Source organism: Salvia splendens, chromosome 9 (assembly GCF_004379255.2).
Source record: "Salvia splendens isolate huo1 chromosome 9, SspV2, whole genome shotgun sequence".
NCBI classification, from domain to species: domain Eukaryota; kingdom Viridiplantae; phylum Streptophyta; class Magnoliopsida; order Lamiales; family Lamiaceae; genus Salvia; species Salvia splendens.
This window is the reverse complement of record NC_056040.1, coordinates 20,603,190-20,622,781: the sequence shown is the minus strand read 5'-3', so window position 1 is coordinate 20,622,781 and position 19,592 is coordinate 20,603,190. Positions and strand designations below refer to the sequence as shown.

At 38.4% G+C, this 19,592-nt stretch overlaps 3 protein-coding genes across 4 annotated transcripts; all 3 read left to right on the top strand.

Moving 5' to 3' along the window:
- The first annotated feature begins 2,235 nt into the window (after positions 1-2,235).
- LOC121747754 (protein Brevis radix-like 4) lies at positions 2,236-5,881 on the top strand. 2 transcript variants are annotated; one of them, XM_042141852.1, is made up of 4 exons: positions 2,236-2,706; positions 2,781-3,134; positions 5,142-5,570; positions 5,672-5,881. In XM_042141852.1, the coding sequence occupies exons 1-4, from the start codon at positions 2,663-2,665 to the stop codon at positions 5,748-5,750; spliced, it is 906 nt and encodes a 301-aa protein (XP_041997786.1). In that variant the 5' UTR covers positions 2,236-2,662; the 3' UTR covers positions 5,751-5,881. The 2 variants fall into 2 exon arrangements, with proteins under 2 accessions (XP_041997786.1, XP_041997785.1); XM_042141851.1 differs by having other exon boundaries at positions 2,239-2,706; positions 2,797-3,134.
- Positions 5,882-9,977: 4,096 nt separating this feature from the next.
- Positions 9,978-11,702, top strand: LOC121747357 (omega-amidase, chloroplastic-like). The gene is made up of 5 exons (XM_042141394.1): positions 9,978-10,149; positions 10,289-10,364; positions 10,561-10,772; positions 10,939-11,032; positions 11,421-11,702. The coding sequence occupies exons 3-5, from the start codon at positions 10,602-10,604 to the stop codon at positions 11,567-11,569; spliced, it is 414 nt and encodes a 137-aa protein (XP_041997328.1). The 5' UTR covers positions 9,978-10,149; positions 10,289-10,364; positions 10,561-10,601; the 3' UTR covers positions 11,570-11,702.
- A 1,051-nt stretch (positions 11,703-12,753) lies between these two features.
- LOC121749278 (protein BIG GRAIN 1-like D) lies at positions 12,754-13,332 on the top strand. The gene has a single exon (XM_042143865.1). It carries the CDS (start codon positions 12,754-12,756, stop codon positions 13,330-13,332), a length of 579 nt encoding a protein of 192 aa, XP_041999799.1.
- Positions 13,333-19,592: the final 6,260 nt, after the last annotated feature.

The following is a 19,592-nucleotide window of genomic DNA, read 5'->3' as shown; positions in this document are numbered from 1 at the left end:
CTCTCCATTTTATACTTTGATTATTGTTATTAGGGTTCAAATATTAGACCTAGAAAATTAAAACGAAAAAAAAAATCCTACATAGGGTTATGAATTATGGGACAGAGATACGATCAGCGATGGATCGTATAGAAGAAATTAAGTAGCATTATCTTTTACTAGAAATACTTTTAAAATTATCCATTTTCATATTTGTTTCGATTGAAATATATTTAATGATTAAATTTCAAACATTATTCAATTAAAATTCATAAAATTAAATTATTAAAAATTTAAAAATTAAATTATTAAAAATTTAAAAATTAAATCCTAAAATCGTACTCCATAGTTTAAATTATAAAAACAACAAAATCGAAATAAACAAAAGAATTACGAATCACTTAAATTTAAATTTATCTTCTCAAATTGGTCAAAAAAGTTTTTCTATAAGTATTTGTCATCAGTTGTCACTCATTATCGACTTGTCTTTTGATAACGCTTTTTTTGTACATATTGACCAACATTGCACGAACTTATTGAATCCATTGTGCTTATTACATTATCGATAACTTACTCCTATAAGGTATCGGCTGAAATATCTTTCATAACCATGGGTCTACCAATGACGCTTTTTATGACATGATTTGTCGTTTATTATTATCAGCTCGATTATCAGTTGTAATTGTTAATCAATTTTTTTCTTAAATATAATTGGAATCGAATTGAAAGCAAAAAAAATTTGACTATCGATTAGTTAATACCCGTTTTACTCGATCAATTGCCGATTAACCATTAACCGACTACTTGAATATTCACCCTACATCACAAAATTTTCATTTCCTTCCTTATTTTGTGCTTTTATTTTATAAATATGAAAAAAAATCTCTTTAAGTACCAGTCATTTTTATTGATATAACAAGTAGACTAGCTAGAATTGAAGACAATGACCAATTATTTCAAGCCGAACTACGAGGACTAGATAGCGAGTTGGACCTATAAAGTTGTACTCACCTATAATCTATAGTTTTAATTAAGGTCAAAATAACTTATACAGTTGATTAAGGTAACCATTAATGAGTCATTATAGTTTACTGCTTCCTATTCTATAACAATGGTCACATCATGGCTCAGATTGACTATTCTAACATATTCAAAATACGATAAGTTTTCTATTCGAATGATTTATGTTGATTTAAAATAAATCAACGAACTCACACAATAACCATGATATCTATAATTCTTGGAAAATAAAAACTATATACTATAAATTTGGAGTCAGTACCTTTACAATTTTATAAGTCGGAGAATACGGAGTGAGAATCCTTATAATTTAAATGGAGTAGTATAAAAAACACTAATAGAATGATGTAAAGTAAATTAAAAATAAAACGAAGAGGATTTGAGAATCTGGTTGCTGCCAAAACAACCCCTTACATGTATGATAAATAAGTCCTCAATAATTGATTAATTGGTCACCCACTCTAACTCGAATCTCATAAAGAAAGCCAAGTTTCTTATTCTAAGAGCATCCACAATGGAGGATGTCCCGCCGGACATCCGCGCGGGACGTCCGCCATTAGGCGAGGGAGGGGCGGACGCGGACGAGGACGTCGGCTGTGGACACCGCACATCCGCGGCTTTTCGGGACGTCCGTCGGGACATCCCCCATTGCGGTGCCACAACGGACGTCCCGGCTGATGTCCTAATTTTTTATTTTTTTTGTGGATGTCCGCCGGGATGTCCTTGGGGATGTCCACAATTATGCAGTGAGATGTCCTTATGATGTGACAGTGCAGTAGAAGGTCCTTATGACGTGGCAGAAGGTGTTTTTAGGAAGTTCGTCGGGATGTCCGCTGAGACATCCGCACCACTGTGGATGCTTAACTTTGAAAAGTCAAAAAATTCAAAAAAAATCACCCATGTGAAAATTTTGAAGCTAGTTAAATACTCCTAGGAGGCTTTATGCCTTTATTCAAAAGCAATACTCTAAGTTATAGCAACAAATTTCAAGTTCACCCTTTTTTCACTACCCTGTGTACACTAACTTTTTGCCACCTTTGTTAATAAAAAATAGTCTTAATAAATTACTACAAGTATTTAAATATAAAAATAATTAAATTAAAAAAATAAATGATATAAAAATTGGTTAAAGCATAATTAGTAAAAAATAGAGGGAAAAACTTACTGTAAAGAGAAAAACTTTAATTTAAAATGAAAAAAACAAGAAATTTTTTTATGGACATAATTAGTATTTTAATATTTTCCAGTTTTTGCACCACCAACTCAAAAAATATTTCTATTTACGTAAAAACAAGAAAAATAATATTTATTGTTATAGACATTATTCTAGTCCTGTTTTGTGCTATAGTGTATAGACATATACAATTAATATGAACAGGAATCCGTGTGGTGGCGCAATTGCCATTAATACGCTCTGATCACCGCCCCATTCCACTTCACCTTCTAAACTCTCATTTTCCATTTGATTTCAAGGTCCTAGTTCATTAATTCTCTCACTTTACCTCCTCCTTTTTTTCATTTTTCACTTAATTAAGTGCAGAACATTGTAAGTATTTTTAGTTTACACACAGAAATATGCTTACATGCATTGCACGTTCCAAGCAATCCAGCAAGGACGCGTCGTCGGCCGTCGATCTTACCCCGCCGGAAAAATACAACTCCAATGCTACTCCGACCAAACAATCCATCAGAAGCCTCTCCTCTCAGGTAATCCAATTCCAACCGCTCAACTTCAATTTACATTTTCACTCCCTCAAATTTTCGATTTAATTAGCAATCAGATGCGATGATCCGCAGATCAAGGACATGGCGCTGAAGGCGTCCGGCGCGTACCGCCAGTGCGCGCCATGCGCCGCTCAAACGGCGCCGCACCAGCGGCGGAACGGCGAGTCCGACTCGGAGAGGTTCCGCTGGTCGTATCGGAGGGCGGGGAGGAGGCAGCTGGAGGCGCGGCTGAAGGGGATCTCCAGCGGCGAGGGGACGCCGGCGTCGGCGAGCGGGCGCCGAGTCGACCCGGTCGTGTTCGTGGAAGAGAGCGAGCGGAAGGAGTGGGTGGCTCAAGTCGAACCCGGTGTGCTAATTACGTTCCTGTCCCTGCCACGTGGAGGAAATGATCTTAAGCAGATTAAATTCAGGTACCCTTGGGTAATTTTACGCCGCGTTGGTGGGGTTTTGATTGGTTGGGGAGATTTAATTATTGTGTTTTGCATGCTTTTTAATGAATAAATGCGATTTCTTCTGTTTCTGTTTGTTTTCATTTAGTACTATTAAATATATATGCCTAGTCCATGTATCAATTTGACGCCCACTTACATGATTTACTTAGGTGGACCAACTACATGATTCGTATAAATATGCATGTTTTTGTTTCTTTTGAGAAAATAGAAAATTATCGAGTGAAAAGTCTCCATCTATGAAAGATTAAGCGTCGTACGATTAAATTTAGAATGCTACTTTAGGTTAGATAATATGAAATCAACTTTTACCTTTCAACCTAATTTCCGTATGAATTGTTAAAATAGGATATATTATAGATTAATCATAGTGTAGTATTTTTTAGAAGGGATAAATTAGTCATAGGAGCTTAAATTGAGAACGGGACACTTTGTTATTTGGCATTATTGAGACAATAATTTGAAATCATTAGCAATAGTTTTTAGGTATTGACTAAATTGCTCTATTGCCCCGATTCAAGCAGAGGACCCATGGGAGTACACTGCTTTATGACTAGCTATAGGAAAAAAAGTCTCAAACTGTATATAATAGTAGTAGTAATGTTTAAATATCCGAACTATCACAAATTGACAAAATATCAAAAAAGTCTCAAAGTTCAGTTTCTATCCTAGAAAATATTGCATGGTTTGTCAGAGATTGCTCAAGTGAATTTTAAAGCAAAAATATTAAACATGAGCTAGCATCAAAGCCATGATGTTGATATTATGCAATGATGTTCACATTAATGTTAAAATATCAATAATTCAGGTATTCCACTACAATTGTGTATAGTTTGGAATATTTTTGTTCAAAACAAAGTGAATTATGGATATGAAACTGTAGTTTTATCCCTAAATATTTAATTAGAAGCTTCAGATGATGAATCATGTTTGCTAAGACCATTCAAAAAGGGTACTTTAGTATGCTCTTTAGAAGAATGTCCTGTAGTGTTAGAATAAAAGTTTGGTGGTGGTGGTGCTGGAAAACAAACTGAATCTTTTCACATTTAGTCGACCCCCCTTGATGTTGAAACATCATTACATACATTTGGAAGTAATAATTAATCCCATCATCATAGAAATTCCAAGATGAGAGTGGTAACTGGACCCCCCTTTGACACAGTTCCAAAAGGCAAAATTTGGTTGTTGAGTTCAGCATTTGATGTTGCTATTAGCTATTTCAATCTTAAGGTACTATAAGATTACTTGCTTGGTGAGATCTTATAATTCTTATATACCATCTGCAGAGTTTATGCAGTACACACCTCCAAATACGGTTTGTGTTGTGTCGTAGAAAGATTAATGGTCAAATTAAGAGAAAACTGACCTCCACAGATAGTGTGAAAATACAGGAGCACCTTATTATGTTTATCCCCTGTTTATGTTTATGATGAAAACATGCATTTGAACAGGAGGTTTGGTAGTATATATGAATGGGCCGTGACTTGTGATATTTCCCCGTGACAAGATTTAATCATTTTATTTGTTTCCTCATATGGTGGCATTTTGTGTCCATCCAATTATTTTCCACCATAAGTCGAATAAGTCCTAGTATTTTTAAGGTGATGAAGTCCCATGTTAGGTATTCAGTCGTCCAATACTCTGCAATACTTGTTAACAATCTAGGTAGGTCCAACTTAGTGGCTTGTCATAATAACAATTGCCTCCATTAATTATGGTTAAAGTTTGTTAGCTGGAATAATGCATTTAACTAGGCTTTTGACTACTGAATTGCCCGTTTTAAAGTTGGCAAATCTTGGAATCAAATCCATATCTAGTATTTGACATAGTTGTAATTTCAAAAGTGTTTTTATACAGTATTTGGACTATTATTCACTCTCATTTAATTTCTCAATCAATCTTTCACAATACATATTTGCAGCATCATGAGTAGAATTCGGAATAATATTAACCTTTAACAATCTATAGCCGAGAAATGTTCAACAAATGGCAAGCACAAAGGTGGTGGACGGAGAATTGCGAAAAGGTGACGGAGCTATACAACGTGCAGAGGCTAAATCGGCAAGCGTTTCCTCTCCCAGGAGACGACATGGCCTCAAAGATAGAATCTGTCGAACATAGCCCGGTGACGCCGCCTGCGGGCCGCGAGTGCCCCAATGGAGTAGGGGCCGTGGCCTCCTCCTCCTCGGATTCACTCGAGCAACACTCAGTTAGTGGCACTGCTAAAATAGAAGCTTCCTCGATGAGGGCTAGCGACGCTGATCGATCTGGAGAGATGTCGATCAGCAATGCTGCCAATATGGAGAGGGAGTGGGTCGAAGAGGATGAGCCCGGCGTGTATATTACCATCAGAGCTCTGCCTCATGGTAGACGAGAGCTCAGACGTGTTCGGTTCAGGTCGGTTTGATTATTATCTGCTTCGTCTAAATAATTTGCAAGAATGAAATATATATGTATCTAAACTAGGTCTTGATTTTGGACTTGGAAAATGTTTACAGCCGGGAGAAATTCGGAGAGACGCATGCTAGAGTGTGGTGGGAGCAGAATAGAGCAAGAATACACGAGCAGTACTTATGATTCATTGGAGATAAAGAAGTGGCTATATATATATATATATATATATACATGAAAAGAACCTTGTGTTTGATATGGAACTATGGAATACTACGGTAATTAACATGTATGGATATTTTCTGTGCATCACTAAATTAAGGTGAAAGTAAATAGTTGTCTTCCTATTAAATTAGTTATACCAGTAGTACTATATAATTACTGGATTTCAGTTCTTCCGTTACACAGTTATCTGATGTGTGAAATATTTTGAATTTATATTCCTAAAGGTTTTTTTTAGAAAGAATCGGTATGCTTTGTTGTATTTTGTTTTTTATAACATTTCATGTCCCACTACCAATTTTTTTTAATTATTTTCAATTTTTGCTATTTTTGTTCATCTCACATTAAAAATCATATTCTCTTATTTTTAATATGAATGGTAAGTATATGTCACACAAAGGTAGTGCTTGAATGTTCCAGCTTTGGAGAATTTTGCAGCAGCTATTATATGCCTGAGGTACGAGTATGTGAAAAAACTAATACTAATAATATTAGGTAAACGACTTTTAAGTCTTTTATGGGGCTCAATGGCAAAATGGTCCGTTGAGGCACCTCTTACGTGATTTTTCATTTTCTACATTTTTGCAACATGACTTTTTAATTTTTTAGAGACCTAAAATGTGTATAACTCATTTTTCATAGACTAATTATGAAGTTCACTCTACTGAAAGAATAAGAGAGGTAAAATAAACAAAATAAAATGAATGAATCGTGGCTTAGCAAATTTTATCGAAGGAGAAGAAATTACTTGAACTTTTTTTTACAAAACTTGAGGTGATGAAAATATCAATTCAATTTGAAAATGCTTCTAATTTTTTTTCATTGATTACATAATGATAGACTTAGAATGTACATGATATTTGAGGTTTATTTTATCTTATTTTGATTGATTAAGATGATTAATTTGTGTATTTTGAATAATTTCTAATAATTTAATACGTTAATAAGTTCAATGAGTTTAATTGAATTTTGGAAGAAGTTGAGAGCACCCTGCGCGCGATCCATGTGACATAGGCGATAGATACAGTGAAGTGACAAGCAAGCATAGCCGTGCGACTCATACGACATTAGCATAAAGGATGATCGACGATGAGTTTGATTGGTAGTATATGTTTATACAAGATTCAATAGATGATTATTAATATAAGAGGGGAATAATTAAATAGATTAATTTAACTTGACTTGAGACTGAATATGAAGATATACAACATGCCATATTTTAATTGAAATTGCATCATTTTTGTTATTTTAATTGATTCTTTCGAGCTAAACCAAATTCAAACACACTCTCTACGGGGGAGGATCCCCTACTGTGGGGGAAAACACAACACCTTGTGCTGTGCTGTTAAACGACATAGTTTCGTAGCATTTGTTTGATCAATATTCATTGACATATTCAGTTTTTAATTAAAGGCATTTTCATTTTTTTTTCATTGCACATGTGACACGTGTTTTTGCTATACTGCCTCCATAAGGTAAAATATAGAGGTTATGTGAATTGGAAGCATAATTTATTGAAGTTTCTTTATTTTGCATGTTTCAATTTTTTTTATTTTTCTTTTACAGCTCTTTTTTGTAAAAGAAATACTATAGTTTAGCTGAAATATAACTAAAATTTGAAATTAGGTACAAATATAGGATTGTAAGGGATCAAATCTTTTATTTCTTACATATATTTTTTAACCATGAATTTAAATTGGTCAATTTATTGAACTATTTGTTGAAATAAATATTTATATATTATTATTATATATATATATATATTTTGAATTATAGCATTATTAAACTAGCTTCTATTCTCTATTAAAAAGGAGTTGTTAAACAGCTAGTTAAAAATTTAATTACCAAAAAATGATTGCAAATTAGGTTTCCTAAAAAACTTTTTTTACAACTCTTTTTTGGTTATACATGTTATTATGTTAATAATAGTACTATGGAGCGGGTTTATATTCTTTTGTTACAGATAAAGTGGTGTAAAATGCTAATAGAGTGGCAGATTTGTTCATTTGTTGCTAATAATTCTATGAATTGACCAATTTAAGTTCATGGTATATGTAAGAAATGTAGTAGATTGAATCCCATACATAGTATAATCCTATAAGGCTACGTTTATTTGTACTACATTAAATTTCAAATTTATGTATAGTATTTTTGTATATTTCAACTAGACTATATATATTTCTTTTACAAAAAAGAGTTGTAGAAGAAAAATAAATTTTTTTTGGAAAGTGCAAAATAAAAGACACTTCAATAAATTATGCTTCCAATTCATAGAATTAAGACTATATTTTATTTTATGGAGGCTGTATAGCAAAACACGTCACATGTACAATGATAAAAAGAAGGAAAATGCATTTAATTAAAAATTGAAAATATCAATGAATATTGATAAAACAAATGCTACGAAACTGTGTCGTTTAACAGCACAGCACAAGGTGCTGTGTTTTTCCCCCACAGTTGGTACTTTTTGTACCGTACTCCCTCTATCCCATAAGAATATGCACTATTGGTTGAGTACGAGTTTTAATGTACAACTGGTAAAGTAAGAGAGATATAGAGAAAATAAATAATTAACGTATTGTTAGTGAAAAATGAGTCTCACCTCATTAGAGAGAAAAAAAAATGTGAAATTAGAAAGTACATATTCTTATGAGACGGACTAAAAAAGAAAGAATGCATATTCTTGTGAGCCGGAGATGGTATTCAACTGGCTACCGTTAATAATTAATTTTATTTATGAAGAATCACCAACTATTGCCAACTAGAATATATTAATAAAATCATTCAGGCTATCCACAATGGCGCTTAGCGCACCGCCTAGCCGAGCGCCGGCGCTAGGCGAACCATTGCAGCTTCCGAAAACCGCCGAGCGGTTTTTCGGAATTAAAAATCGCCTAGCGCTAGGCGGTCGACGGGCGATGCGCTGGGCGATCCGCTCGTCGCCATTGCAGCGTCGGGATCGCCCAGCGGTTTTTTTGTTTTTTTTTTAAAATTTTTGAGACACTATATATACGCGATTTGCACTTCATTTTCATTCGCACCACTTGTATTAACGAGTACTCTCTCTATCTTAATTTCTATACAAGATCAACACCGAGAAATGAGTAACGCGGGTGATGGTAGTGGAGGTAGTGGGGGGGACGCTGAGGAGTACGAACGTCGAATGGCCGAAGCGTTTGAGACATATACCAACCGCGGGATAGACCAATGGATGCAAAGAGCCTTGCAGCCGGCGGTACCTAGACCTCGGCCAGTTGTCCATCGCCGACAAGCGATTGATCGTGATCACGTAGCTGCACATCAGCGCCTATACGAAGACTACTTCGCAGAGGAGCCGCGGTTCAACGCCAACATTTTCAGGCGACGTTTTAGGATGAGCAGAGCCATGTTTATGCGTATTGTTAACGCCTTGGAGCAGCGATATCTGTATTTCCGCTTCAGGCACGATGCTGCTGGCAAACCCGGCCACACACCAATTCAAAAGTGCACTGCGGCAATCCGGCAATTGGCTTACGGAGGCGCGGCAGACATGTGGGACGAGTACCTCCACATGTGGCACTGCGACAAGCCGGTCCAAGCCACAGCGTGGCCGTCCCCAACGCACGGAGTGGGGTACCTCACGATGAAGCCGGCCTCCTCCAAGCACATGCCGACATGCGCCAAACGGAAGCTCATATTCGACTCCAAAAGGATTTAATTGAAGAGTTATGGGCGCGGAGGACTGCTCGGAGTTAGTTTTTTTTATTTATGTAATTTTGTAAAATGTACTTTTTTTAATGTAATTTTTATTATTAATGTACTTTTTTAAAATTTTAGTACTTTTTTAAATTTATTGTACTTTTTTAATTTATTGTATTTTTTTAAAATTAAAATAGTATTATTAATGTTTCCCGTATATGTCTCGTAAATTAAATTCCGTATATTGTGTTATTAGTGATGTGGCTATTGATGTGGTTGAGCTATTTATGATATGGCTAGGCTATGGCTGGGCTATTTCTGATGTGGCAGGAGAATTTTTAGTATTGATGATGTGGCAGGAGGAGTTTGTGGCTGGGCTATGGCTGGGCTATTGCTGGGCTATCACCACTGTGGATACCCTCATAAACCAAAATATAAAAAAATTCAAAAGAGTAAAAACACCTACGTAAACACATGGTGCGGCGTCGTTTGGGTGGCACAGCACGTAGAGGATCCAGTTCCACTCTCTACTCTTCTGTTACTTATTGCTCTGCAGAATAGCTAGATGTGGTTTTTCACTGATTCCATCTGTCCAATTTCATCGGCTACAACCACCGTAATGGCCTCAGCAGAGGAAGCAAGAGTTCCCACTGCAATTCCGTCGCCAACTCCTCCCGTTACTAAGGCAACTTATCTTCATTCAATTTCAATTTATATGATTTGCTCAAGTTTTGCCCAAATGTGGCCCTTGTTCTTAGCTGTATACATATACTGTATAAAGTTATTAATTGGATGAATTGACATTATTTTCCTTCTTATAGCAGTTACTAGTGATAAGGAAAAAAACGTTGCTCATGCTCGTCAAGTCATTGAGGATGCTGCAGCAAAGGGTGCTCACCTGTAAATTTACTACCTTACAATTATTTTTGTTGCTTTCACATAATTAGTTTTCAACCAATTCTAGTTCCTATTACCTTTACCTTTAACTGAGTTTGGTGACTATGATATTAGTTCAGTAATTATGTAGATAACAGGTTTCTAGCAAGTATTGACTTGAAATGCTAATTCTTTTTTCATTGCTTGCGTTTGGTGTCAGGAAATATGGAATAGTCCATATTCCAATGATAGTTTTCCAGTATGCGCACCGGTGGTGATGCATCGCCTTCAACTGCAATGCTATCTGAACTTTCTCGTAGCCTAAAGGTCACGATAGTTGGTGGTTCCATTCCCGAACGAAGTGGTGACAGATTGTATAACACTTGCTGTGTCTTTGATACAGATGGAAAGCTTATAGCTAAGCACAGGAAGGTACATCTCCTTTCTTCTTAGTAAATTCCAGAAACACATAATCATTTGATCAAAAGCCTTAAGCAATTTACTGAAATTATTGGGATCTCTCAACTTCTCATTGAAATTGTTGGAAAGCCTTGTGTGGTGGGTGAATGGTGATTGATGGTCCTCTCGTTGTTTACAGATTCATGTGTTTGACATTGACATTTCTGGCAAAATGACCTTCAAAGAATCAGAGACTCTTATAGCAGGGGAGACTCCCACCGTTATTGACACAGGTTTTGTAGAGCTTCTCAATCTACAATAATTAAATAACTTCATGATACCATTATGTAATTCAAAATCCATAAATGTTCTTGGAAGCATGTAAAGAACATAGTGCTTTTAAAGATTTTCATTTTATTCTTTCAGTTTTTGTTTGTGTCTTTGGAAGTTTATATGTATATATAGGGATGTCGTTCTCCTTATTATGTGAGCATATCCATGTCTTTGATGAAAATCTGAATGCTCATTAGTAATGAACAGTTTGATACTTTGACTTGATTGGTTGTCCAATATGATTTTGCTTTACTTAGGTTTATACATTACGTTGTATACTCCAGCATCTGCAGTATGAAACACATACGTTAGTATCTTGCTTGTATAACCAGTGTCTCGTTTATGTAGATGTTGGACGTATTGGTATAGGCATATGCTATGACATTCAGTTCCAAGAGCTAGCAGCAATATATGCTTCCAGAGGTACAGTGCCTTGTAACTATGAGGTCATCATTTCAAGTTTCCGATGCTTCTTCACATTTGTGAGGTCCACCTGATTCTTACGAAATCTTATTATTTCTATTTGCTAGAAGTTGTCTCCATTATGATCTGCTTAAGATAAAACGCTTATTCATCTATCAAATTAATGCTGTAGATTAACCTATCATCTAGTCTTTTTTGTTCTACTTAGACGGTTCAAAATAATTGAAAATACCATTGTTATTCTCATGGGCTTGAAGCACCTAATTGAAAAAAAATATCTCTATTAACAAGAAACGGAGGGAGTACTAAATAGGGCCAAGTGCTTTTGGAGCATGATGTCTCTGCAATGCACATGGAAACCCAGTCAGCCTCTCTTTTCCATTGCGTTTGGGAATCGAAACGCGACACGTTTAATCAACTCATCATTTATTTTGTCGAAAAAAATTGAAATATTGAATATTATGGGATATGTTCTCTTCTAAGGTGGGTCTAACTCACCATCCACTTATCAGCTTTGTCGATTCTGGAAATAATCTTTTGATCTATATATATCTATCACTACTTTACAAAATTTAATTTACCTTGTATGGTTAATTAAAAAAAATACTACTCCCCCGTCCCAACTTAATTGTCACTCTTGGAGTGGACACGAGTTTTTAAGAAAAGTTGGTCGGAAAAGTTAGTGGAATGTGTGACCCACTTGTTTATATTGGTTTATTAATAAAATGTGAGTGAAATGAGTTAGTGGAATGTGAGACTTACTTATTATTTATGGTAAAAATAAAGTGTGACAATGAAGTTGAGACTTACCGAAATGGAAAAGAGTGACAAATAAGTTGGGACGGAGAGAGTAATATTTTTTGTTACTATAATTGTAAAGATTATATTGATATAAAATTTGATTAAATGTACGTAACAATTTATACATATAAAATATTTTTATGAAAATATTATCATTGGTGATCTGGTGTGTCCATCGGCTACCGCGCGACGTTGCCGGTCTTCCAACGAGAACCACAAAAGGATTCGAATAAGAAACGCAGTTCCCGTAGAATAGACCCGACTTAATGTATAGGTAGCTAGCGTTAAAAGCGTGTGTCTGTCCCTTCCCTTGAAATGAAACCCCACAAAGAGTAGCATTTCAAAAGGTAATAACAAGCATTTTGTACGAGCCATTATCACCCAAGCCGTAGCATTTGGCTTTTCCCCCATCCCTCTCAAATTAATACACACTCCCTTTCCAATTTGTACATGCATCATGCCTATCTATACCCACCCCAAAGGCCCTTCCTTCTCCTCCTCCCTCCTCGACGCCATCTACCACCGCCGCACCACCGCCACCAAAGCAGAGGACGACATCGAGAAATGGATGCAATCCCACTCCACCACCGAATCCTCCTCCGCCTCAACAACATCCATCAACAAGCCCAAACCCAAGAAGCCCATTTCACCAGCCGGAAAAAAAATCTCCAACTTCTTCAACTCCATTTTCAGCCCCCGCAACTTTAAATCATCAAGGCACTGCCTTGACGACGACGACGAAGAATGGACCTCCTCCTCCTCCTCCATGAGGAAGTCCAGATCGATGAAGGACGCAGCCACAACGACGTCGCGGTCTTGCCTCACCAAGAACGCCTCGTCGAGGCCCGCCAAGTCGGTTAGGTTCCTCGACCAGGACAAGCCCAAGATTGGAAGCCATTTTATCAAGAAGAACATCGATTGCTATGAGAGTACCGAGGATGATATGAGCTGTGGTAGCTCGGATTTGTTCGAGCTCGAAAACATCGATGACTTGCCGGTGTTTGAGACTACCAGTCTTCACAGCATTGGATGCTAACTAGTACTTTTCCATGTAATAGTGCTTTCTTTAGCAATAAGGATTTTTGTTTGGAATTTGATCTTACAATGAATTATCCACAACTTCATTAGGTCATGTCATGGCTCATGCTACCATTGAATTCATTCTTTGCTTGATTATTTTTTATGCCCATGAAAAAGTGTAGTAAGTAGTAGTAGTATGTTATTGTGTGTGATATATTTAAAATCAAATAATACTATAAAAGTGGAAAAGGACAAGTATAATGATGGGTGATTATTTTTGTCTTTGAATTCAAGAAAATATGATCATGTGCTACTGCTTTTTCTTCAACGTGAGCATGGTGTGTTTTAATTTATTGTAAAGTAGGGAAGTGATTAATTTCGTTAAATGTGGGAAATAACAACTGAGTGATGGATTTTATTTCACATTTTTCAACTGAGAGGTTTAGAAGAGAGAGCACACAAGTCTTGTAAAGAAATTGACTTTATATGATGTTGTCTGCAAGAAAATCAATTGTAGCAGGGGACTATGTTATCAAAGAAAAGCAGCTCACACATATTGAATACTATGGATTTGTAACAGTTTCATTCACACGATTGAATACGAAAATTAATACTATCAATTTATTAATTTGACACCTGTCACACCATCATGTTTAATTTAGTTATGCATATATCATGGCCCTTTATATGTATCAATGTATGTGTATGTGTATGTATAGAGATTTTTATTGTGTTACTAGATCAATTTAATTACAAAATTGATGAGTTTCTTGAAATTAGTCAATATATTTTGTGCAATCTCTATAGCATGGTACTCACATTAGTTTCATATTTATTGAAAACCATGTGGCCTTTTATTTTGTTTATATGGTTACTGAATTCATAAGCTAACAGATAGTAATATATACAAATGCTCGATCCACTCTATAAATTACACATCAAACAATAACATTTTTTTATTATATTGGACAAATCATTGAAGAAGCACACGAGTTCAAACACACAATGAACCACCAAGGCATAATCATAGTGACTAATGAAGATGCTATTTCGTAGGCTTTTTGAAAAACTATATAAATAATGACATGTTTAAAAAACAAAGCAATCTTTGCATCAACCTTGGATTTGCTTTCCACCATTTTCCATTTCCCCAACAAAAATAAGAAGAAAAAGCCCACAAAATCAACACCAATTATTGCTTATAAAGTGAAACTTAAATTTAATGATGCAGTTGAGGTTTAAAAAATGATGAATATTTTGATAGCTGGAAGATTTGTCTGTTAGCGAGAAGGCCAAATTAAAGAATTTACGTGACATACCCATACCAAAATAAAAATGATATTTTCATGAAATATAAGTAGATGGGTAGTGGGTGTACCCAACCCATTAAGGAATCTCCCTAGTAGAAATATGGGCATTTTAGGCACATGCAATACAACTTTTTTCCATCAACAAAATGTGGGGTAACAGTTGATTCTCTGTTTCAAACTTGATGCCAATAATTTTATTTGAATCCTCCTACTACATTTTCTAGATTCATGTTTGAATTTTTACAGGGTAATCTATTTATCAATTTCTAAACTTTCATCAAATTCTCTTTCATATATCAGCTTTAAAATCTCCTAATAAATTTTCAAATTATTAATTTATTCTTATTTCCGAATAAAATTATTGATTTGTTCTGATTTGCCATAAAACTATTGATTTGTTCATATTTACAATCAATCAAGATTTCGACGTTAACATATTACGTGATATACTATTAAACGACTTTGTTGGATACAAACCCATCCCACGGGTTTGTAGCCAACAGATCTCAAATTTAGGCACTGAACAACATATAATACTAAATCAAATACTTTTTTATTATTGCAAAGTCAGACCAAATCATTATTATAGGTTAATCTTGAAACTTACAAAACCAGAATTTAATAAAAGCAAAAAAAATTTATACACAAATACTACCTTTCATTTTAATCCCATATCTCAGTGGAGTATGTGTGATATTTTGCTTTCATAAAGAACAAAGATCAAGGCACAAATATTACAATTTTCAGTCTCCAAGCATCACTCGATAATAACCCATAGGCATTTTATGGTCACTACAAAAAAGTTATTCAAGATTGAGAAAAATAGACCCAACAAATAGTAGACTTGTGTATGGGGTATATACTAGTAAATTGAGAAAATTGGGTTGATAAAATATAGATATAGTAGTTGATGGGGTGCGTACTAAACAAGCCCAACAGCAATGACGGCCCATCAGCCCAAAGCCCAAGGAAGAGTATGAGTTCGGCATTACCAAAGAGTTCGGCCTCAGCCTACAGCTCGGTAAAAGCCAACCTATCAAGCTCTGCTCTCAGGTCGGCATCAAGCTCTACTCTCAGATCGGCAACCAAAGCAGGAGTATGAGTTCGGCATTACCAAAGAGTTCGGCCTCAGCCTACAGCTCGGTAAAAGCCAACCAATCAAGCTCTGCTCTCAGGTCGGCATCAAGCTCTACTCTCAGATCGGCAACCAAAGCAGTTCGGTCTCAGTATTCGACCGAACAAGGAGTTAGTGGACCCATACAGGATGTCCAACACACCCACTACCACGTGGTGTCAACTCAGGCCACGATCGTAGGCCATGACCTACGCTACATCCACGATCTTAGGCCATGACCTACACGACATCCACGACTTAGGGTGGTGATGCAAGCCACGATCTTAGTCCAAGATATAAATGGAACTTAGATCTGATATGAGGGGGTTAAGCTCTCTAGAGATAAAACACCATATAGCAAATAGCAAGTTTGTATTTGTAAGCTGTAGAAAACAGATCAAGCAATACAATCTTGCCCTCCCTTTTTCCCGTGGACGTAGATTTACTTCAGTAAATCGAACCACGTAAATTCTTTGTGTCTGTATTTTCATTCTCTACCAGCATTTGCTAACATCAAAAATTCGCGGATCCATCACTGGCGCCGTCTGTGGGAAGCAGAGAACAAAATTTGTGATAAAGCGAATTTTTGATCCATTTTTTTCCACCCAAAAAATGCATACCAGATCGCAGAGTACCCGTATTCCTGCCCGTGAGAACCAGGAGGAAGCCAATCCATCCCATAGGTCTGGAAAACAGCCTAGGGATAAATCCACCACCAGTTCTCATGGCGAAGGAACAGGCCGCTCCAAAAATCGTCCCACTGAGTCTTCCCAGCAGCCTGATTTGAATGAGGCTGTCAAGCTGTTCTTGGCTGAGAAGCAGGATGAGTTCTTAGCCTTCCTGCAAAAGAGCCAAGAGCCGAAGACGAAAGCGGAGGATTCTCCTTCCTCATCCAGACATGAAAGTCACTACCGCAGTAGTGCCGTGTCTTCCAGGAAGAAGAATCCTCAACCCCGACATATTCCTGCTCTTCCTCGGTACCGGAATCACAGGAGAACTCAATCTCCTCCATACCGACGAGATATCGGATTCGCCGTGTACGGAGCACTGAAGACTCCGTTCTCGGACGACATCACCCGAACTCCCCTACCGCAGAACTACCGAACTCCGTCGATGACTTACGACGGGCTCGTGGACCCTCACGATTTCTTGGGGCGCTATCAGTATAACATGGCGAACCAGGGTCTCAACGAGGTCCACATGTGCAAGCTGTTTCCCGAGCTGCTCATCGGGAACGCGAGAAGGTGGTTCGATAGCCTCCCCCAGGGCAGCATCAGATCTTACCGAGATCTAATGGATGCCTTCCACAGGAGGTTCTTTCAGAAAGCGGAAGCCCGAATCACTTCGGCTCAGCTGCTTTCCATTCGTCAAGGTCGCGACGAAAAAATCAGCGACTTTATGACAAGATTCCACAAGGAATGCCTGCAAGTAGACGATCTCAACGATCTGCTTGTCATCTCGGCATTCCAAAATGGAATCCTGCCCGGAGCTCTCTACAGGAAGCTCGTTGAGTGCGGTCCGCAGACAGCTCAGGAAATGTGGGACATTGCGGACCAGTACTCCCGGGCCGATGAGGCAGACCGTCGCAAACGGTCGTTAGACAGCTCATCGTCCCGAGGAGACAGGAGGAAGCCCGATCATAGCGATCAGGGACATCCTCGCCGAACTCCTTTTGGCGATCAGGGACATCCTCGCCGAACTCCTTTTGAAAGGATTCAAAGGACTCCGGTGCAAGACAGATTGGGACCCCGTCTCAATCCCGAGAAGCCGCCCGCTCAGTTCGTACCGCTGAACAAGCCGAGAGCGGAAATTTTCGAACTACACTCCGACCTGTTCGAAAAGCCAAAGCGGATGACGAAATCTGCCGCGCGCCGACCCCAGGATAACTACTGCTCCTACCATCAAGACCACGGTCACGATACCGAGGAGTGCAGAAACTTGGCTGCAGGTATCGATGTTCTTGTGAGGGCAGGGACATTGAAAAAATACCAAAGCAAGCAGTCAAAGAAGAATAAGAAGCAGAGAGGTGCGAACTGCGCTCCTCAGGATCCGAAAAGGCAGCCGGATCCCGAAGACGATGACGAGCCGCAATATGATGGAGTAATCCTGACTATTGACGCTCTCCCTGCCGGGAAGACCAAGTCGTCCCTGAAGTCAGAGCGCAGGGGCTCCAATCGAGAGGAGCCAACGCATAAAAGGCTGAAGCAGGACGAAGTGATTACGTTCTCGGATGCTGATCCCGTCCCGGCCATCTCTCCTCACCAAGACGCCATTGTCATCCAAGCCGGAGTGGCAAACAAACTGATCCACAGGGTGTTTGTGGATACAGGAGCGTCAGTCAGCATTCTTTTTAAAGAGTGCTTCGACAAACTAGAAGTGGACCCAGCTCGGCTCAGCCCGGCTCCGCTTCCCCTGAAGAGCTTCGCCCAGGAGGACACCCGCCCTGAAGGTATTATCAGCCTTCCGATCACGGTGGGGAAAGCGCCTACTAGCTCCAGTACGATGATTGAGTTTTTCGTGGTAAAAGCTCGGTCCCCGTACAACGTCATCCTGGGAAGAGACTGGCTCAACACAGTTCGGGCCGTTTGCTCCACCTATCACCTCACCATCAAGATCCCTACTAAAGGAGGGATAGCGGTCATCCGAGGTGACCAAAAAAGAGCAAAGGAATGCCTGCAAATTGCGCTTAGAAGTGCCGAGCAGTCAGATCGGCACCACCAAGCATAGCAATCACAGCAGCCGGAGTCAGAGGCGATGACCGAAGTCATACCGGAGCCGAACTCGATGACAGTTCAGCTGTACGAAGACGATCCATCCAGAACGGTTAAGATCGGCTTCGCGGGAACGCCTCTACTTCGGGAAAAAACCATCCAGCTCCTCAAGGAGTACAAAGACGTCTTTGCATGGTCTCCGTTGGACATGACCGGAGTGCCCCCCGAGGTAATCACTCATCGTTTAAATATTGATCCTTCGGTCCGGCCGATAAAACAGAAGCAAAGACTCTTTGCGGCAGAACGAAGTCAAGTCATCCATGACGAAGTCCGTCAATTATTGAAGGCGGATGTGTTATTCGAAGTGAAGTATCCTTCGTGGGTGGCCAATCCTGTCATGATCAAGAAAAAGGAAGGAGGATGGCGGATGTGCATAGATTTCACCGATCTAAATAAGCACTGTCCCAAAGATTGCTATCCCCTTCCGAACATAGATAAAAAAGTAGAAGCTCTGATAGGCTTTGAAATTTTTTGTTTTCTTGATCTATACAAAGGATACCATCAGGTTTTAATGGATGAGATTGACGCTTCAAAAACGGCCTTCATTACTGATTTCGGCATTTTCGCTTATAAAAAGATGCCATTCGGTTTAAAGAATGCCGGAGCCACTTATCAAAGGATGGTAGACAAGCTTTTTCGGCACCTGATTGGAAAGGAAGTCGAAGTATATGTTGACGATATAGTCGTCAAGAGCAAAAGCACCTCGGAGTACGAGCACAACCTCAAGTCCACTCTCAACGTGCTCAAGAAAGCCAACCTCAAACTTAATCCCCAAAAGTGTACCTTTTTGGTAGATTCGGGAAAGTTTCTGGGTTGTTGGGTTTCAAAAGACGGACTCAAGGCAAACCCCTCAAAAGTTCAAGTCGTTCAGAACATGGCAATGCCGAAGTCCATACATGACGTGCAAAGGCTAACCGGATGTCTAGCCGCACTGAGTCGATTCCTTTCCCAAGCAGCCGAAAAGCAACTGCCGTTCTTCAAGGTGTTGAAAAAGGCACCAAAGTTCGAGTGGGGAGCCGAGCAGAAAAAGGCCTTTGACGAGCTCAAAAGTTATCTAGCCGAGCTTCCTATTCTCTCTGCT

Excerpts from the sequence above, each read along its gene's own strand:
- LOC121747754 (XM_042141851.1), top strand. The coding sequence starts at position 2,575 with ATGCTTACATGCATTGCACGTTCCAAGCAATCCAGCAAGGACGCGTCG. Across the intron at positions 3,135-5,141 it reads CTTAAGCAGATTAAATTCAG|CCGAGAAATGTTCAACAAAT; the intron begins GTACCCTTGGGT and ends AACAATCTATAG. Across the intron at positions 5,571-5,671 it reads CTCAGACGTGTTCGGTTCAG|CCGGGAGAAATTCGGAGAGA; the intron begins GTCGGTTTGATT and ends AAATGTTTACAG.
- LOC121747357 (XM_042141394.1), top strand. The coding sequence starts at position 10,602 with ATGCGCACCGGTGGTGATGCATCGCCTTCAACTGCAATGCTATCTGAA. Across the intron at positions 10,773-10,938 it reads TTATAGCTAAGCACAGGAAG|ATTCATGTGTTTGACATTGA; the intron begins GTACATCTCCTT and ends CGTTGTTTACAG. Across the intron at positions 11,033-11,420 it reads TCCCACCGTTATTGACACAG|ATGTTGGACGTATTGGTATA; the intron begins GTTTTGTAGAGC and ends TCGTTTATGTAG.
- LOC121749278 (XM_042143865.1), top strand. The coding sequence starts at position 12,754 with ATGCCTATCTATACCCACCCCAAAGGCCCTTCCTTCTCCTCCTCCCTC.